At 40.8% G+C, this 20,387-nt stretch overlaps 1 protein-coding gene across 1 annotated transcript; it reads right to left on the bottom strand.

Annotated features, from left to right (window-relative positions):
- Positions 1 to 727: 727 nt before the first annotated feature.
- Positions 728 to 18,842, bottom strand: SERINC1 (serine incorporator 1). Its single transcript, XM_080387936.1, has 10 exons — positions 18,682 to 18,842; positions 12,767 to 12,928; positions 11,160 to 11,353; positions 7,376 to 7,455; positions 7,044 to 7,181; positions 5,746 to 5,915; positions 5,526 to 5,616; positions 4,253 to 4,394; positions 3,914 to 4,144; positions 728 to 2,358 (listed from the first exon to the last, which is right to left on the bottom strand). Exons 1-10 carry the CDS (start codon positions 18,718 to 18,720, stop codon positions 2,220 to 2,222), a joined length of 1,386 nt encoding a protein of 461 aa, XP_080244062.1. The 5' UTR covers positions 18,721 to 18,842; the 3' UTR covers positions 728 to 2,219.
- Between the last annotated feature and the right edge of the window lie 1,545 nt (positions 18,843 to 20,387).

Raw genomic sequence — 20,387 nt, 5'->3', positions numbered from 1 at the left:
AACACCACTGGATGAAGGTGCAGTTGACATACTTTTAACTATACCTTACCCCAGGCTCCTGATTTACTATAAACAGTAGGTTAAACTGTAACTGACGGTAGGCGTTCTTCCCTTTTTGCTCTCAAATCTGTGGATAGGGAGTTTTGAGAAGCTCTAGTGAGATGTTCCCATGAAGGGAGGAACTGCATTTTAATAACTTCATACACGCAACAGGAAGAACACCTTCCACAGCTCTGGCACGGCATTCAAAATTTCCTTTTTTTTTCCTTAAAGGAGTAGCCTAGCCACTTGTACAGGGAGCTGAATCCATCGCCAGCTGTCTGTTTAGCTTCCTAATTCAGTGGACCAGTGATTAGTTACAGGATACAGGAGCTGCTATGGTACAACTGGTGTTGGGGTGTTCTACCCCCACTGAACAGACACCGGTGTGATCCAGTGCAGCAGCAGGTGGAAGCAGGAATGCAGTTACAAGAGCAAAGCATGTTTGTGGTTCCAGAGAGATATCACTGCAAAGGGCACAGAGAGAAAAGAACCATTAGAAGACTTCACACCAGGGGTTACACATGATCTCCCAAAGAGGCAGGAGTTGTGTCTGCGGCACAGTCAGCTGTTACATCTCAGGTGACAAACACTATAAAACATCCTAGGAGCAGGGCATGAGAATACAACACCAAACCACACGCTATCCATGTCTGGCAGCAGTATGAGACATCAAAAGTCACAGGAATTCTTCATCCAAATTTATTTATTAATAAGGTAACAACATATTCCAAATTATTACAAGCCTTTACTAATCCTTCCATTACAGTCTCAAGCTTGACTGACATGTCAGACTTCCGCAGTAAGTGTCAGTGTTTAGTTACTTAATTAAAATAAAAGCTTCGAGACCAATTAGCAACAGGAAGTAACAGTATAAACACCACGATAACAGATCAGCATGACATCTGCTGAAGGCTTCAGGGTCACTCCCAGTCAGGCTGCTCTAGTCTCAAGTTGTAGCAAGTAAGAGAGAGAGATAAATAATGCAGCTTACCTACTTCAATTACAAAGCAGCAAGCACAAAAGCATGTAAGATTTCATAACTGCACATGAAATATACAGTGGTTTAACCAAACCAATTAATGTCTTTCCTCATGCCTAGACTCAGACTTCCTAGGCCCAAATCCATCCCTGGCAATGGACAAGCAGCAAAATACCTAATACATTAGAAGATTTCAAAATTCAGAGCCCAAAATATATTAAGAAACACTTCTGTTGAAGCCTGTTAATGCAAGCCTCCTTTAGTTACTGTAATTTCAGCATCTCTTTTCCTCAACTTTCTTAACCATAATACCTAAAAATTTCCTCTAAAGGGCTTACAGAGTTTTCATCACTCAGCTCCTCGCAAACTCAGTGATTGTAGCTTAGCCAAGAAGAAAGTGGTACACAAAACAGTGATAAATTACAGCACAACTATCCCATTTACACTACTTTAAAAAAAAAAAAGAAAGCCATAGATGCACATTGTAAACAGGTGCCTTAAAAACATGCTTCTGAGCATCTGATACCAGGATGTTTTTCCCCAGGGTGTCTGGCCTCCAGCCTGCAATGGGACACATCAGACCCAACGGCACCGCGGAAAACATCCGTTCCTCTGCAGCTCCAGGTGCAAGTTACTCCATTTACCATCTGCGCTAAAGGTACTGCTGCCCTCAGTACGGGAAAGTGTTGGGCTGTTTGTGCCAGGCTGCTGCAAGATGTCCAGGAAACTCCAGCACACAGGAGGATCTTGAGTCTAGCAATGCTTACTCAAGACTCACTTTGGAATCAAGGCAACAGAGATCATCAAAGGCAGCCCCTCCTTTGCTCGCAAAGCCTGATCTAATACTGTTTTGTTACCCTAACTAGCACTTGCACTTTTTCCTACAACTATTTAATGCAATTGAGGGGAAAAAGACCCTACTTCAAAAAGACCTTACATCTAATGCTCCCGAAGCACTTGATCTAGGAGTAATCCTATGAAAACCATCACTACAGCAATTGTCACTGAGCTCAGCTAGAAAAAGTCATTTAGTGAAATGACAAAAGACATGATTCAAGGTAGTCATGCAGAATAAAGCAGGGTATACTCCATGGACAGCACACACGCGCACGTATTTACAACTGCACTATTAATTGGAATACTGTTTGTTTCAAAGACACGGTCAAGCTAACACAGTCTCCCTAGAGAGCAGCACAGCTTAGTCAAAGTCACGGTTTGTAAGAACCAGCGGAGCAACCAGTGTCCACACGTACAGCACAATGCCAATCCAGCTGGAAGATATCTTCACCCAGACAGATGGCCACTTGCTGGTCATAGTCTCATAAGACGAATCCGGACTGTGGAAGAAAGGGAAAAAACCATAATTTGCGATTTTTTTCAGTATGACATACTTGTGTAGTAAGCCACTTTTCAACACTGTTTTCACAGCAGATCATTTTCACTTCAGCTTGACACCTCAAAGAGCATCTCTACCTTTCTTCTTCCAGGCAGTTCACACCAATCTGTACAAGAACACCATTTGTAAGCTAGTGTCACAGGAAAGTGGAAAGAAACAGCAGCCCAAAAAATATTTATTAAGAGAAGCTGTCAAGAAGCAGAAATAATTACAAGGAATCACTAAACAAATCTGTGGAAAGGCAGGAAGTAGACACCATTTATAGATACAAATAATGCATTTTACCTTGCCAACAGACACCACCTTGAATAAATAATAATCTTGATACCATATTGACCCAGACAGGGCCACAAATCAAATCCACAGCAGGGCTATCTGTTAAGAGCTACTTTTGAAGGAAGGACCTTTCTTATGGTGCTGTTTTGATACAAATTGTCCTTTAACAAATATTAGAGACCATAATTTATATTTTTAAATTCTGAAGAACAGCTGCTCAAGCTGCTAACCTAGTAACAATTCACACAGAGGAGGATTATTTTATTGTGAGGATTTTTTCAGGGAGCAGACAACATAATCCCCTTCCACCAGACTCCATCACAGAATGGCTGAGGTTGGAAGGGCCCTCTGAAGGTCATCTGGTCCAACCTCCCTGCTCAAGCAGGGACACCTACAGCCAGCTAACCAGGACTGTGCCCAGACAGCTTTTGAGCACCTCCAAGGATGAAGAACCTCTGGCAACCTGTGTCAGGGCTCAGTAGTCACCCTTAGAATGACAATGTATTTTCTGATGTTCAGAGGAAATCGCTGTGCTTCAGCGTGTGCCCACCGCCTCTGGGCACCACTGCAAAGAGCCTGGCTCTGTCCTCTCTGCACCCTCCCTTCAGGTATTTACATACATTGGTAAGATCCTCCCATGAGCCTTCTCTCCTCTAGGCTGAGCAGTCACAGCTCTGTGCCTCTCCTCATATAACAGATGTTCCAGTCCCTTCACCATCTTTACGGCCCTTTGCTGGACTCTCTCCGATATGTCCATGCCCCTCTCATACTGGGGACCCAGAACTGGACCCAACACTCCAGGTGTGGTGTCACCAGAGCAGAGTAGATGGGAAGAATCACCTATCCCTTGACTTGCTGATGTAACGTGTCCTATCTCTCCTTTTTCCGGCTCTCTGTACCAGACATAGGCCTGGTGTTTACTTATTTTACTCACTGCAGAATTTAAGCCTCTATCCTATTCACTTCAGCAAGACATATTTCAGCAGTCCAATGAATCATGAGAATTATCCTAGAAAACATGAAAAGCACTTGTGAACAAGGCTTGCTACTCCAATTTTCAAATACAATTAATTTAGTATAGATCAAACAGTATACTTCCCTTGAGAAGTCTCAGCTAAGACCTACGTTCCTCACAGCACACAAGTTATACCACCTTGTCCAGCAAAAGACTGCACCTTGTATGCCCATTATTAGCACAATGTATTATCAAACATAAATACCTGTACCAGTTGGTAAGCGTCATCATGATATACAGTGATGCCAGGAAAAGCATGAAATGAAAGAAGGAGTAACTGTAAGTAACTCCATCCCTCTCGTTATCTATGGCTCGGTGAACATCATCTCCATCATCAAGGGAGCCATCACTCCTGGGCATTCCATCCTCTATCAGTGTGGATTCATCACTGGTCAACATCAGCTTGTTAACTTGGCTGTTGTTGGATGTTCGGATGCTGTATTTGACAGGAAAGGACACAGTACAGTTACCCAAATAAATACAGTTTAGTATTACTTCTCATTGTCGGATACAAATTAATAGGAATTTTTTAAAGGAATCTTACCTAGAATAGAGAACACAGAGCAAAAACAAAACCAGTCCTACAATTCCTTGTGCATCCCACCACTGAACTACCTGACCTTGGGTTGGAATGGTGGTGCTGTTGTAACCAATGATGCTCAGCAAACTCGGGTTACAGTGCCTATCTGGGGGGGGAAATACATTAGAACTTACAAAAAGCAAGAACAAAACAGATACCGAATACTACATTTCCACACTGAATGCATGGTAATAGAAAGGAACTTGGTGACCGTGACAGTCTTGAAGTACAAATGCTTTGAATCTAATTTTAGCCTACCGAGTCTCTCTAAAGCAGGCAAATGACAGTATGCGGCATAAAAATTTGTCTCTTGAGCAGACAGAAGGATTTAAAACTTATATAAGATATGCATCAACTGCTTTACTGTTCCATCTAATAGAATTAGATGCAATAAAATAAAAATGCTCTGCATATTAAGCTTCAGAAATTTTACCACTAGAAAACAAGTTTGACAAACACATACTCTATAGATGGGGTACCACTCATCTCAAGAGTTGGAAAAGAATATGAAACTGACTTTGTAGCATTATCAACAGTTCCCAACCCACAGCATCCACAGATAGCACAGATGGAACAGTTGAAAGCAGCAGACAATCTTACTTCCTCATAACTACTGCAGGAATTACACATGACTCATACATATGCTGTTACACAGCAGCATCAAAGATTGTCCATGATTAAGATAAAAGGGACAGAGACCCAAATTAAAGACACCAAAATCATATTTAGCAGTTTATTTTAATCACCAGAATTTCTGGATTGATTCCACCCCCCTCCCCAGATGCTCAGCTGTTTTCAGACACAAGAAACAGTGAAGACATTTCTTGATACATTTTTTAAAATCCTCAGTTTGGAAAAACATAATCAGTAAATCTCAGTCACCAGGTAAGAAACTTGAAACTTGGTAGGGAGATGAACCTTACAGACAGCTTGGAAAAGTTCCAGTAATCTGCAAAATCTAAGATTTAGAATACTGCAATCCTGCCAATAATAGGTAGAAATTCTTCCATATGATAAACATAAAAGCAAGTGAAAAACATGTTATCTTTGCAAGAACTATTTCTTCAGTATTATTACAGAAATTTGGGGTCAGGGGAAAGTACAGAAACTAACGAATCCTGCCTATAACTTGCATGCATTGTAGTACCTTGCTCTAACATGGCCTTGCAAAAAGGTGAAGGCACAATTTACTGCTGAACTGGTTACCCAAAAAGCCATATACTGCTGCTACACTTACCTGGTTCATTGGTCATAGCTGACCAAGTCAAATACATCGTATAAATTGTGATCACAGAAGACTGCAGCAAACCAGATCTTGGCTGAGATTCCTACACAAAGTAGTCATGAAACAGCAAAGTTAGGCAATTAAGTCTCCAGCACAATTATATGACAGGTTTCTGCGACTTGGTAATACAAAAAAAAAAATCCCTTAAGAGGTAAAAAAATTAAAACTGTACCTGAATCTTCGGCAGAATTGACATTACAGAAGCACCAATACATAGCAGCATATTAACACTGATGAACGTCTTGTTTTCAGAACAACCTTCTGGATGAGTGTAATAAACATAGAACAAGACAATAGCTACTAGGGACAGCAGATAATTGACAGCTGTAGCTGACAGCAAAGCTGTGAAGAGAGACAAAAACCAGAGTTAAATTGGTTAATAACGGAGAGTTATTAAAATAGAAATAATATTTCATGGTTATCAGGTTTTGTATACAGTATACAATGATGATTAGAGAGCAGCTCTGGGCACTGAAATCTAAAGGAAGTATGTTCTTCTCTATAGTCTGAGGTGTTAAAAAAAGAACACAATAAACGGGAACTCTGAAGCCATACCTGATTCTCCAGTGCTCTAACAGAAACAAAGGGCAGCAAGTATGAAGGAATACAGTTGTACTACATACACTTTGGCTAAAAGCTTAAACAAGAAACTAAAGAACTACTCCAATAAAAATGAAAAAACAATCTTATTTCCAAATTCCACCTTATTAAAAACATTGAAGAGTGAAGTGGCCATTACGCAATGACAGGCTGCACTGTCTTTTGAAACACCTAAATTATCACATCTGAAATGCTTTATTAAAATTAACATACCGTTTCTCCAGTGAGATTACTTGTACTCTCCCTCACTATCTTGGCCTTTCACTCAGTATATACCAGGGGTCCTCAACTCAAATTACAGCCCACGGGCCGGATCCAGCCGGCCCCCCCAGGGTCCTCAATCCAGCCTCCGGTATTTACAGAACACACCCACACCCCACCCCCCCCTTCATCCATGCACCGGCCCCCTGTTTAAAAAGTTTGAGGACCCCTGGTATATACCTTTCATGAACGACTGACCAGCAGACAGAAAAAAAACCCAATTATTTGAGATGCTTATGCTCAATGTGAAGCATTATAAGGCTGGTTCGGTTTTAATCAGCAATAAGTGTAACAAAACCTGCAGCTAAAAAAAGAAAGCAAAAACAAAACCACAAAAACCTACAATTGCCACTCCTCTGCTACCACAAACTGATGCCCTGCTCCCAGGGGTCAGATCTTACTACTCAGAGGCTGCTGCCCCTCTCCCTACCCATCCTTACTGGACATCAAAAGGACAGCAAGACAACAGAGCTGAACTACACCACCTGAGAAAACGATACTTAAGCATGAAGCAGCCTTTCTGCACTCTGGTAAAATGCACTACTCAGTGAATAACTTAAAAGTAATGCACAAGGAAAACTGAAACTTTACTGTAGTACAGTCCTTTACCTGCATACCAGCATCTTGAGTTTCCTTCCTCCATTTTTTCAACCCAAGACTCATTCCAGGAGTGGGCAAAGTCAATAAGCAATACCAGCTGTATAAGAATAAAGCAGAATGCTCCAGCCATACCTACGTAAAACCACACTAAAAGAGAAATAAAACAAAATCAGCTAAAAACCATAGATAAATTACCACCCTGTCTTAATGTTCCTGAACACAGAAAAGTGCTATAGCTACACAGCTACAATTAAAACTGTAAAACATCAGGATGCACTTAGTTTTGTTTTAAAACCAGTTATGAGTGCACCATTATACAGTGGAAGAAAATACTCCCTTACCTGTTGTAAATGGTCCCTCTGGTATGAAGAAAGCTCCAACACTAATTGCAAGTGCTGTTGCAAATTTAAAGAACCAGAATCTAAAGGTGCGGTGAAGAGGAGGAAAAAGTAAAAGAAAAAAATTCAGGCAACTGCTGAAGTCTGATCCAATTCACAAAAACTTGAAAGTACACTAAGTTAACATCCTTTAAAGCTGTTTTTCATTCACTCATTCTTAACTCGCTTCTTTAGAAATAAGATAAAAATCTCATTTTATCTGCCCAAGAGCTTTCTCCAGAAAATTATGCTTAAAATATGCTAGACTGACACAGTTTGACACACTTCCCAGAGATATCTCACTCACTTATTAAAATTGAAGCCAGGGTGGAATATAATTGTGAGTTGTGGGGTTTTTTAACAAAGGTTTTAAACTAGAGCAGTGAGATTATGGAACTGCCTGCATATCAGAAAAATGTGTTTAAAAAAACCCTACCTGATTTTAATATCAAAACCAAAAAGGGAGAAGATCTGGTTGGTGCCTACAATGACAGAAGACATTATGCTGGAGCTCTCTATCAGTCTTGATTTGTTTTCTACAAGAAAAGGAGGTACAAAAGTCTGGATTCTTCCCACCTAACTTCAGACTCTTTAGGCCTACATCTGATAAGGGTTTATCACAACAAAAGCAAAGGATTTATCCTTCACAGAAAGGACACAGTCAAATTCTAAGGCCCTATAAGACCTATTCCAGTACAGTAGCATTGGATTATTTTTTTCCCCAGTAAAAGATATTATCCTGGTTTCAGCTGGGTTAGAGTTAATTTTCTTCTTAGTAGCTGGTACAGTGCTGTCCCTTGGATTTGGTGTGAGAATAACTTCGATAACACACTGATTTTTTAGTTGTTGCTAGGTAATGTTTATACTAAGTCAAGGACTCTTCAGGTTTTTGGGCCCTCCAGTGAGAAGGCTGGAGGGGCACAAGAAACTGGGGAGGGGACACAGCCAGGACAGCTGACCTGAACTAGCCAAAGGGGTATTCCATACCACAAAAGATCCTGCTCAGTATATAAACTGGGGGCAGCTGGCCAGGGCCTGTCAGTCTCTGCTTGGGGACTTGCTGGGCATTGGTCAGCAGGTGGTGAGCAACTGTATCGTTCATCACTTGTTTTCTTTTCTCCCTTCCCTTTGGATTTTGTTCCTTTCCCCTTCTCCTCCTTTTCATTATTATTATTACTGTTGTTGTTTTATTTCAATTATTAAGTTGTTCTTAACCCTCGAGTTTTACATTCCTTCCTGATTCTCCTCCCCATTCCTCCGGGGGGGCAGTGAGCAAGCAGCTGTGTGGTGCTTAGTTACCAGCTGGAGTTAAACCACAACAGATACCCACCCATGCACAAAACAGCTCAGATGTTTCCTAGAAAGCAGACCAGAAAGTATCTTCCACCACAGATTCACCAAATCCACCCCAAACACAGACTGTTTACAGATATACCCTGCATAGGGAACTCCAAATCAAGTAGTTATGCCAACAAACCTATAAGGAGGTGAAGATCATTTTTTCTGAGCACTGCGACAGGCAGCTCCAACATAGGCATCATCTACGTGTACTTCAAAACTGTATATAGCACAAAGACATGTACCACACTCCCACAACATCAAACACTTGGATGGTTTTCAAGTTTTCTATGCCTTCCCATTCTCTCCTGCACTTCGAACAAATTTAATCTCCTTCTGGCTATTACAATTAGGTGATGGTGATCAGAGGAATAAATTCCAATTGCGTGGAGAGGTACTACGTGAGATGACTGAAATGCAGAATATGGGAAAAATGGACAAGTTCACTGGGATACAGAGAAGTGACTAAAGTCAGTTTGAAAGTTGAATTACCTTATTATACAATGTTTACTGTTTAATACATACTCCACTAAAACTAGTTTTTGAATTCACATGTGGAAAAAATTTTTTTTAAATCAATGTAATTCTCAATTATAGAAATAAGAACAGGTTCAAGCCTGTATAAGTTTCATCTAATTCCAGACTTTTTTAGGAGATCTTAACACTCTACCCAGATACTGTGCATGACTGCTGAAAACCATACTCATCTGAAGTAACACCTACAGCTGCTATGCATGCCGTCCGTGCAAGCCAGCAACAATCCTGTGAATACATTGTAACCAAGTTGTTCTATTATTATTAACCTGAGGCAAGAAACTACTTTGACTTCTGTTACGAAAGCAAAGAAGGTGAACGCTGGCACTGGACCATACCGCCGGGTTTAACTTGCATGCAAGTATGAAAAAGTTAGTACAGATACATAGAAAACTCTTAACATTCTGACTATTTCAAATCACTGATAAAGATTATATTGCAAAGTACTAGTAAATATAGACAATTTTAAAAATCAAAAGCCATTGTTTTCATAAAGCTATCTGTAATACATACTATTGAAGCAACTAGCTATTATGGAAGTGTTGGAATTACTAAATATTTTACCAGTAACAGTTAAGTATCATTTTTCCTTTTATCCTAGTGCTGACACTAGATTGGCTAAGAAAAGTAAACTGCTATGGGTTGCATAAATAGTACCAAAATCTGGACTGGAGAGCACAACTTCAGGTTATCAAGAAGATCCCCAAACACTGAAGAAGTGGTTTTAAGTAAAAAGATTCCATATCATGTGAAAGATACATTTTATTGTTTGGTTGTTTTTTTAATAAAAAAAAAAGTGTTGATACAGAATGTGCCTGAACCATTTTCTTCTTGCTTGTAAGAAGTATGCTCCCCTGTACAAAGCAGGGCAGAAGGAAAGGCTGAACTAAGTTACTGCTGCTAACACATCTTAATTTGAAGGTTTTTCTCATTTTATGCTAGAAATGTTTCATCTTACAACACTGAATATAAAATAAAATTACTTCTTCATTTTTATGGCTTAGCTGTTCATAGCTTCCATTAAATATACTCATCCTGAAAAAGCAGTAGTCTAAAGCAATCGCTATGACCACCAAGACTAGGCACCATAAATGGTTTTATGCTTTTTAGTGCCATGCCCTATCACAAATATTTACATCTCCCTGGTTCAAGAAGCTACGTTACACATAGGCTGAGCCTGGATGAAAACTACCTCTTGTGTCAAGACACAAGCTGAAATTCCACTGTTATTTTCCATCTGATAATCCTAACTATAATGAAATACAGAAGAAAAAATTTTGGGTACTGGGAAGCTCAGGAACTAAATACATAACTCACTCTTCTTTATGCAGAGGGGAGACCAAAGAAAAGACAGCAGAGTGGGAAGTAATATGTTTTTTATATAGATGTATCTATTATAGTCTTTAAAATAAAACTGTTCAGAAAAGAGCAAGCAGTCCTTACAAACATCAAAGTTAAGAGGAATGTAATTCCTAGAGGACAGGTGAGGTTTTTTAATCTTTCTATTTGTTGAAAAAAATCTCGGTGGAATGAAACTTAGGACCATTATTCATCTCTGAATTTTGCCATTTCGGGCAAAAGCAGAATCTCTAATCTTGGAAAACCTCTGGACATATTATCTATTGTCACAATTCAGGCTCTGAGAAATGACAGCCATGTATATCTTTTCCTCTTAAAAAAATTAATCTGCCATGTCTAAGAACTCTAATAACTTCGAACGCCCTCTGCTGCAACTATACTCCTCTAGCTACTATGAAATTTGTCATTTGTGGAATAATCAATTTGACCAGCATGCTCAGCCACAAGCTTTATTTTACGGTAGCTGTATCTCATATGCACCCATATGCTCATCTCAGTTCTCATTTCCGTATCTTACCCATTGTGCACTGCTGCTCTTGGGTCATTGCTGCTCTTCACTTTGATCATCAACAAGGAGAACAGAAGGAAGAACATGGCCATACCAAAGCACACACGGTACACAGCTTTATAACCAACTAGTACATCGCAATTCACGTGGCCGTGCACACCAGGAATAGTTGTTCCCATCCCTCCATCACAAAACCCAGGAATCTGTGATAAATACAAGATACTTCAGGAATCTATAGAAGGCCTCCTGTGAGTAAATACATCTTAGCAGTTTATTAATATGCAATTCATTACTATTGTAAAACTATGTGACTATAAACATTGCTAGAAAATATGATACTGAATGGCTGTATTGTTAGTTACAGTCCAACTAGAATATTAAACACATTCAAGGAAAAAAATCTGGCATAGGCAAACTGGGGGGGGAGGGGGCACTCAGGGAATCTATATCTATCTTAATAACAGTGGGGTGGGGTTTTTATTATTAAAAAATTTGGAACTTCTCCAAGAAATGCAGTTTTCACTTGTAGATCTGAATCAGGAGATAAAGAAAAGCTCTGGTATTTGGTAAATATGAATTGACAGGTACGGTCAGGTTCAGGACATAGAAGGCAGCCCGCTTATATCTCTTTAAAACAGAAACAGCCTCTCCCAAAAAGTACATCACCATCAATTAGAAGTATTTGTAACTTCCAAATGAAACAGCTAAGATTACCCTTTGCATTCACTACCAGAACATGAGCAGTATCTTTCTGAAGTCAAATCATACTCCAGAAGGCTGCAATTTTCTTTCCTAGGTGACTAACATGCTCTCACTGAAGCTCTCATCTGGTTACTATATCACACGGAAATAAAAATTTACAGATCAATCATTTGGGGGTAAGAAATTCAAAAGCATGCCTAACAGAAGTTATTACCTGCTAGACAAAAAATTAAAGATAGCAAAATGAAGACTAACAGAAAAAAAAACATGTGCAAGCCAACTTCAGTGAACCCACAAGCTCACTCATAACTCAAATAATCACTCTGTAATTTATACTGTACATTATGTAAAACAATAACTCCTGCACTATCATATCTTCATATAACTAATAAACTGTAAAATCCTACAAGCACTTCCCAATTTCCTTCGGGAAAAATATGCTAGTATCATTAGGTAAAAATATTTTTGTTACACATTTGCAGACCTTAAAATATAATTTTAATTAGTAAAGCACAATGACATTAGAAGAAATCTTAGATTGTGGCTAATTTTTTCTTTTATTAACAGCATTCAAAGTCAGTCAAGTACCACAAATAAAAGCATCTCAATAATATATAATTTAAAACTCCACATACATAAATTACATTTTCTTTTTGATACAAGATTTTCTTTTTTCTGCTCTGAGCTACTAAAGAAGAGATGAAACTTTATTCTCGATAGTGTTTTTCACCTATGCATTGACTGTCCCACAAGTTCTTTGTTTATTTCACCTACAATCAAATTAACAGTGACTGTGAAGCACAGGTAGCAGCCTAATTACCTATTTCCAAATAAAACCCATGCTTTCAAGATGCCATTTACAATTATCTGTAACAGTCATTCTACCAAACATGTTAGCAAAGAAGTAACCTGACCTTCTTCAGCTGCTCTTCCATGCCTGGTATTAACATCACACAGGCAACACTCACGCCAAGAAGTAAAAAGAATGCATAAATCAGCCGTGTTATGGTGGAGTTGTTTCCACTGGGGCAGCATCGGCAGAGCAGGCACGGGGCACTTCCACATAAGCATGGTATCTGACAGAGACAGAACATAAAACAACAACTTTAAAGAGTTTTGCATTGCTAGATTTAAATATTTAATTAGGCTGCACAGATCATCAGAAATTATGATGGGAAATGACTCATCTCACGCATTCCATCACTAGCGTAGGCTAAGTCACTGCAACACATTACAGAGCACCCTAACAATACTGGCAGCGCTTCATAATGCACCGCTGTCCAGTGAAATTAGTGCTATGTCAAAAGTAATCATATATCCATTCAAAGAAGATAAACGCTGAATTCAGACTTTATTCTCTTGAATTTTATTTCATTTCAGCTACATGAGATGCAAGGGCTGCTTTTTGTTAACAACTACATCCTCCCACAGCTGCAGAGACTAAATAAATACACTGCAGAAAAAAAGATCTAAGCAGACCTGCCATCTATGTACACTTTCAGCATCTGGCAGAGTTGGTCCACAATCCTCACTGGGGCCATCGACATTACTGGAGCACAAACAAAAGGCGAAATAGCCTAAATCTTAGGTTGCAAATTATTGTGTATTTAGCAGCTACTCACATATCACATAATTCTGTTAGCTGGTAAAATTAACTAATGCAACGTAGAAGTTAGGAACCACAAGAACATATTGAACACATAGTACACACATTATTGTTGCTATCAAACACCAACAGCAAGAGCGGACAGGAAAGCTGTGCAGTTGTAATATTACAAGGGAAAAAAACCAGGACAAAAATTACCGGTCTTTAATTCCTAAAGACAAAACTGTGGAAAGAAGGAAAGGGAGCAAATAGTGCTATTTCACCAAGGTTGGGGGAGCAGGAAACGTACCTCACCCCTCTGCAATTTTCTGCTGCTTGCTGAGCAACAATTCAGGAAGCGGAAGAAGGGCAAGGTTCCACAAGTAAGTAGAAGCCAAAAGAGGAAAAGTACAATCAAAACGTTTTAGGGGTTTTGTTTTGGTTTTTTTTTCTTAATTTACAATTAAATTATTTTGCCTAGAAGACATGAGAAATCCCGGTGAGCAATTAACAGCTAAGTTTTGGAGGCCATGCATTTTTCAGCTATGGTTTGTAGCTACCAAGTGAGTGCTGCCCTATCTGAGCTACATGCAACTTCTGACAAAGAAACTGAATGGTGGGTAAAACCCAGCTTCTCCCCCAGCACATATGCAGGGACACCTCCGCCAAGTGACAAAAGCCACAGGTATTCAGTACCACAAGAAAAACACCAAACCAGTCACATAAGAACATGACTAATTATACGGCCATGACCAGTGCATGTCAATCATCCAGTATGACTGGCATGTGTCAGAAAGTTCTTAGAAGTTTAGTGGTATGACAAACAAAAATGCCAGCAGTCTGCTGCTAACAAAGGCCCCTGGGCTTGCAGGGAAAAGCAGGCATTGCCACAACACTGCCAGCAGCTTCCTGAGAAGCCCTCAGGAAAAGGCTCAGATTTTCAGTTCTTACAGGTTCAACCAGACGCACACACTGGACTCCCAAATTTGGTCTTTTAAATAATTTCCTTGATTTAGTTTTGTACTTGTATTCCTTTCCGAGGATGGAAGCATCAAGAATTTTCACTCCACTATGCTACAGAATCATCTTTACATCAGCAAACTTCACTATTAAATTTGTCTTGCTAGAGAAGTGAAATTAAGTAGACCCTCATTATAACTATTTCAGTATGTAAAAGGTATTATATTGCCCTTTTTTACCTCCTCTTCCACTCAGTATCATTATAGCACAGAGTATGGAAGTGTTGATTCCTGAAGAGGTTTCATCTCAGTGTAATAAAGACATTTTTTACAGTGAGAACAATCAGTCACTGCAACAACCTCCCCAAGGATAAGAGTCCTCATTCACTGGAAGTTTTCAGATTTGATTGGGCAGGGTGCTAGATCATGTCATCTAGGTCCCTTTTCCATGAAAATTTGGCCCAGACAATCCTTCCAGGCTGTTCTATGACCGCAAACAACTATATTAGGGGTATCTACTTACTGCTTAGTAAGCATGTAATGCATGACAAAAATTGGCTCAGGGTGCATCAGGATTTTATAGTACTAATGTATTACACGTATTTCCTCTACACACACAAATAACCTTTCTATTAAAGAATATTTCTATTCTCTTTCAAAAAATTAGTTTCTTGAACTAATTCTGTCTGGATTAGTATTTTTAAAGATACTGTTGAATAAAAGGTTGAGTTTGGCAGAGGAGAATGTAAGCCTAGGCTCGTCTGCTGCAGAAAATTTGGTGCAAGGTCCATCTGGTGTAGAAGTCACTTCTCTGGTGAATCCCAGCGTTGTTTGTTAAATACCTAAATAATTCAAGCAGTTTCCTCCTGACTGCATCAAGGGGAACAGAGGAACACGTGTTTCTACAGGCGGCCTGCAGTGGCTGAAAGATGGCTGTCTCCACCTCAAACAAGGCAATATGCCTCATTTAAGTGTCCAAGCTTCAAGAACAACTTCTAAAACATCTTGCCCCCAAACCAGCTCATCATGCTGTGACAACCCCAACAAGCTGCAATCATGTACATCTCTGAACAAGAGATACCTACTGATAATTGATACTATTTATAGAAGTCAACCACCTCTACAAGGAATCACATTGCAGTCCGAGCCCCTCTTTCTTTTGGCAAGACAGAATAAAATATATACCATTCCAACAAAATAATATTATACTATTGGCAAAACCACTTCTAACAAGTGTCTTCAAAAAGAACAGAAAACAAAGAACATTCCGGTCGTGAAACTGAGTTTAGTAGCAGAGGAAAAAGGACAGTTTGTGCCACTTCCCAAATTCAGAGCATGCCTCCTACAAAAAAAAAAAAACATACTACAGTACAAACAGACACATACCACCACACAAATCAAAGCTTAACTCCCCAGGTGAAACTCAGCTTAGTCATAGATGCAGAGAGCATTAGTTCTGAGCTTATTTTTGCAAGGAAGCTTGGACAACAGTTACTAAGTTACAACTGCATTTATCTATTGACATCTAGTAACTTTTGTACCTACCAACCAAGTCACATCCCTGTACATTTTTGAGAAAAATAAGCAGCTCAGTGGTGTTCTCTGAGGCAAAATAAGAAAAGATGACCCACACACATCCGTGTGCAGCCAGCTGGGAGCAGGCAATTTAATTCATGCCTGCTAAACTAGTCACTTCATTCTCTAGGGCAGTGGAAATTGCAGGAGGAACACAAGATGAATATTGCAGGACAAAGGAGAGAGAAAACCCTACAAACCCACTGAAAAGTCAAGTGTTACTGACCATGATGCACACAGAACAGGTTTTTCACATCAAATGTGATTTTCTTAATAGGGCAAAGATGATTATATACTGAATTAAGTATCTGCAAAAACACCAAGCCCCCCACTGGGCCTACTCAGGTTTTAGCTACATCATCCCTACTCATATGCTTAAAGGAATAGATTCAATCAATTTTTGCCTTGATAGAGACTATTAAAGTGAGCAAAACAGCAGCTGAGGTGCTTCAGAGAACAGAGCAACAGAGGCAAGATGCAGCAGAGTGAAAACGGCACTGCCTGACCAATTGAGGTCATCAGAATTAGAAGACTTTTGGTGAGATGACAGTGCTTTTAATAAGGCTTTCCTACCATCCAACAGGCTCATCTTTGCCCTTAAAAACACTAAACTGAAACACTGCCTGATCAGCACATAGTAGGGCAGAGTTATAACCAGCAGTAACACCACAGAAAAAAATCCAGAAGACATAGAAGTATGAGGCCAGATGTTGAGGTCAGTTACCCAGAGCAGCTCTGCATGGCACAACACACAGCCCTGCAGACAAGCGACACGGCTGAAGCAATGCCCACAGCAATGTCTTCCCAGACAAAAAAGTAGTTTTCCCAGCTGTGACAAAGCCTGCACTAGCACAAATTCCACTACATCTGGTTCCCCTGCTACCTCACACTCACAGCTTTTTTCCTCCAGAGCCACAAATGGCATTTATAGTGACATATCCTTTCAGACCAGTGCAGACAGATTTCACCTATAAGAACTATCATAAAGGCTTTAAATGCTGCTTATCTGTGGTTTTAGATTTGGAAAGAAAATCAACACTTTAAAGCCATAAGTATAAAAAAACCAGACACACACACAAAAAAGCCACTCCAATTTGTTTGGGTACTTTAAAGGAAGGGATGGGGGTACTCACAGTAAATCCAACTTAAAGTTATTTATACAAGCATGTAATCTTAGATTATCTGGAAGACAACCATTGGCTGAATTTCTCTGTACAGAAACAAACACTCAAAACCAAGAGCAAGTATACAGGAATTACTGAGGCACTACGAACACCAGCCAGTTATCCAAAAAGGCTATTTATGTACTTGAAAATACAGTATATATTAACTCAATTATTTGAATTAAAACCTATAGTTATACTGTCTCTATTTGACAATAATTAAAAATGTTAATGTTAACTATACTCAACTAGTAATTAAACTCTAACTGGTTAATCCATCAAATAGTGTTTAAAATGCAAATTAAAACAAAATGGAACACTGGCAGTACTTCATTAACAAGATATTATCAGTGTTCTAGTCACTTATTTACATGCATATCAATCTGGGAACTTAGCTCATACAAATTTACCAATTCTAAGATAATTTTATAGAATTTGTACAGGAGATGAAAGAACTAAATATCATATTTGTAATTAAATATCACTCTGCACTAGGGGAACCAAAGTCGATGTATTTTGATAACACAAAAAATAGGATCTTGAATCAATGTAATTTTTTGTTAGACCACCAAGTTATGTGTATTAACTGTTTAAACATATGTCATCTCATTTAATCCAAGTATGGCAGTGTTTTTCGTGTAAAAATCTCAGGTTTTCAAAATGCCACTAACATTTTAAGATAAATGTCTAAAGATTCACAATCCACCTGATCATGTCTACTTGCATAGGGACTAGACTTGGTAAGACAGCAATGCCTCAACTGAAAAAGGATGCAGGATCTCTACCAACTTCTCCGCTTTTCTGCATTTGCATAGTGTAACAGTTTTAGAGCCATCTCAAATTACTGTTTCCCACTAACAAAAATCACCTGACAACGCTCAGCGTGGTGGTGACACATCACCAGACTGCCGTGCAGCGAGAAATGATGGTTTGATAAGACAAAGATGCTATAAAGGGTGGAGCTGCTCAAGACAAAGGCGTAAGAAAAGAGGAATTAAATACAAATGTTAGTATCAGGGAAACACGCGGGTTTTCTTTTTCCTGCAATAAACGCCAAACTTAAGAATTTAGCTAGATTCTGACCCCTTTTACAGATTTGGGGAGGGGGGAATTTCAGTGGACACTGTAACACCTCCCACACAGTAACGCGGATTAAGCGGCAACCAGCAGCGCGACAGACCGGCCTGCCTGAATGAGTACGAAGCTCCTCAGTGAAACCGCTTCGGAGGACCCCTGGAGACCCCCGGATAAGACCCAGAGGGCAGACCGACCACCGCGGCGGCCGCCCCAGGGCCTGCCTCCAGCCTGCCGAGGAGGGAGCCCGGCCCTAGAGAAGCAGCAGTAGCAGCGGCCCGCGGCGGAGAAAGCCCAGCTGGGACCGGGGAGGGGGCCTGCAGCCTTCCCTCCCTTGAGGAGGCGGGAGGGCACCGCCGCAGACACCAACGCCCCCACCCCTGGCACACAAAGGCCCAGGGAGGCGACGGGCGAGGCCCAGGCTCGGGGCCTCCAACGGGCAAGGAACCACCGCGCCGCCCGCCCCGCCTTACCCAGCTCGCCATGGAGCAGAGGCCCAGGACGCCGCCCATGGTCCGCGGCGGGCTCGGGCTCCGGCTGCTCAAAGATGGACGCGCGGCGGCCGCAGGCTCCCGGCGGGCTTGTTTACTGCTCCTCGCGGCGCTTCCGGCTGCTCTGACGGCAGCGCCTGCGTCACTTCCGGTGGGAGGCAGGCACGCGGCGGCGGAGGGGGCGGGGGCGGCTCCGCGGAGCGCCTGCTGTTAGCGCTGTGCGCTGGGGCGGGCCCGGGCAGGGGGCGTCCTGCCGGCGCTTGTGGCTGGGAAAGGGGCTTCTCCGCCCGGAGCGCCCAGCTGCGGCAAGCCGGGGCCCGCCTGCTCCCGCGGCAGGTGGCAGCAGGCCGAAGCCGGCGGCCGCCTTGCTGGTCGCAGCCGCCGCGGCCTGCGGCTTTCCCGGGGTGGCTGCCACTGCCTCCGGCGCCATCGCGCCTTGGTCACCTCCCCTGATGCGTTAAAAGAGTATGAGGTTGGCCTGGGCTGCTTCAGGGCCTTCCGACACATACCTAAACCGGGGTGTGCCAGAAAGCCGGGAATACCTTGCCCGGAGCGATAGGCGAGCCGCTCAGCTGCCAGTGCTTGCTGTGCTGTTTTCCTATACCGCCCGAAATCGGGTAACAGGCCAGAACTGCATGGCTGCCTCACCTGAGCAATGCTATCAGGTAGGCTTCATCCCATAAAAACCAAAAAAAACCTTACAGAATTTTCACCACAACAAATCTCTTTAGGGACCGCATTTCTTACAAGTACTGACAAGAGCATTGATCCTGCAGGACCTTCTGCCTGTCATCATCATGCTATGTAGAGGGTGAACATAGTCCAAAAAAGAAAAAGTCAAAAAAAGAAAACAGTCCAAAAAGAGAAAACATTCCTAAAAAATATTTCTAAAATATTTGGGTAATCAAGGAACAGAAAATGATCATTTTAATAATATAGACATAGTAGTTTTGAGGATAGTGTCTCAGCTGAAAAATACAACCATTTCATTTGTCAAACGTGTTCTAATATCTAAAAAATATCTACAAGTAGGCACTTAATAAGGTTAAATAATTGAATTGGATTTTTAAATAGTACTATGAGGCAGTACATTTCATACAGAGTTTTATCATATCATTTTCCAAGCTAAGAAGCATTTTTTACTTAAGTTTATATTCCAAATGTATGCAGTGATTATGGTACTACATACTGAGCTACTTCTCTGATTGGATTTACCTATGAACGTTGCTAAATTTATCATTTCTAATTGATTTTAAAGGCAATCCTACTTTTAAAATCAAACATGAAAAGGAAAAGCTAAGAAGGAACTTTTGCAGGCTGAGGTTTAAGGCTGCAATTGTTGTCCAGTGATAAAAAACGGAATGGGAATAATTAACAAAACTATTATGGCTTAGTTTGAAAGATAAGTACACAGAACTAGTGGATATTGAGTGCTGAATTCAAATGAAATGCATCATGCCTGTCCTTACCAAAAGGTTAAGAAAGCTTTGGAAAGTCTCTATGAAAGTAAAAATGTTGCTAAAGTGGAAGTACTTAAGAGTGGGAGATGGGATCGACTGTTAGTTAGGGTGCACCTGCTTCTTGGTTAAATAGTCTACTCACCAGTGGCCACTAGGCCCTCCTTAGTCTGTTGCCAATAAGCACCTCTTAGTCCTGCAGCAGTCAAGGGGCAGATGAGCTCTGATTCG

Source organism: Falco punctatus, assembly GCF_963210335.1.
Source record: "Falco punctatus genome assembly, chromosome: 5".
Taxonomy (NCBI): domain Eukaryota; kingdom Metazoa; phylum Chordata; class Aves; order Falconiformes; family Falconidae; genus Falco; species Falco punctatus.
Note: the sequence above shows the minus strand (reverse complement) of the source record. Positions and strands in the feature narration are given on the sequence as shown.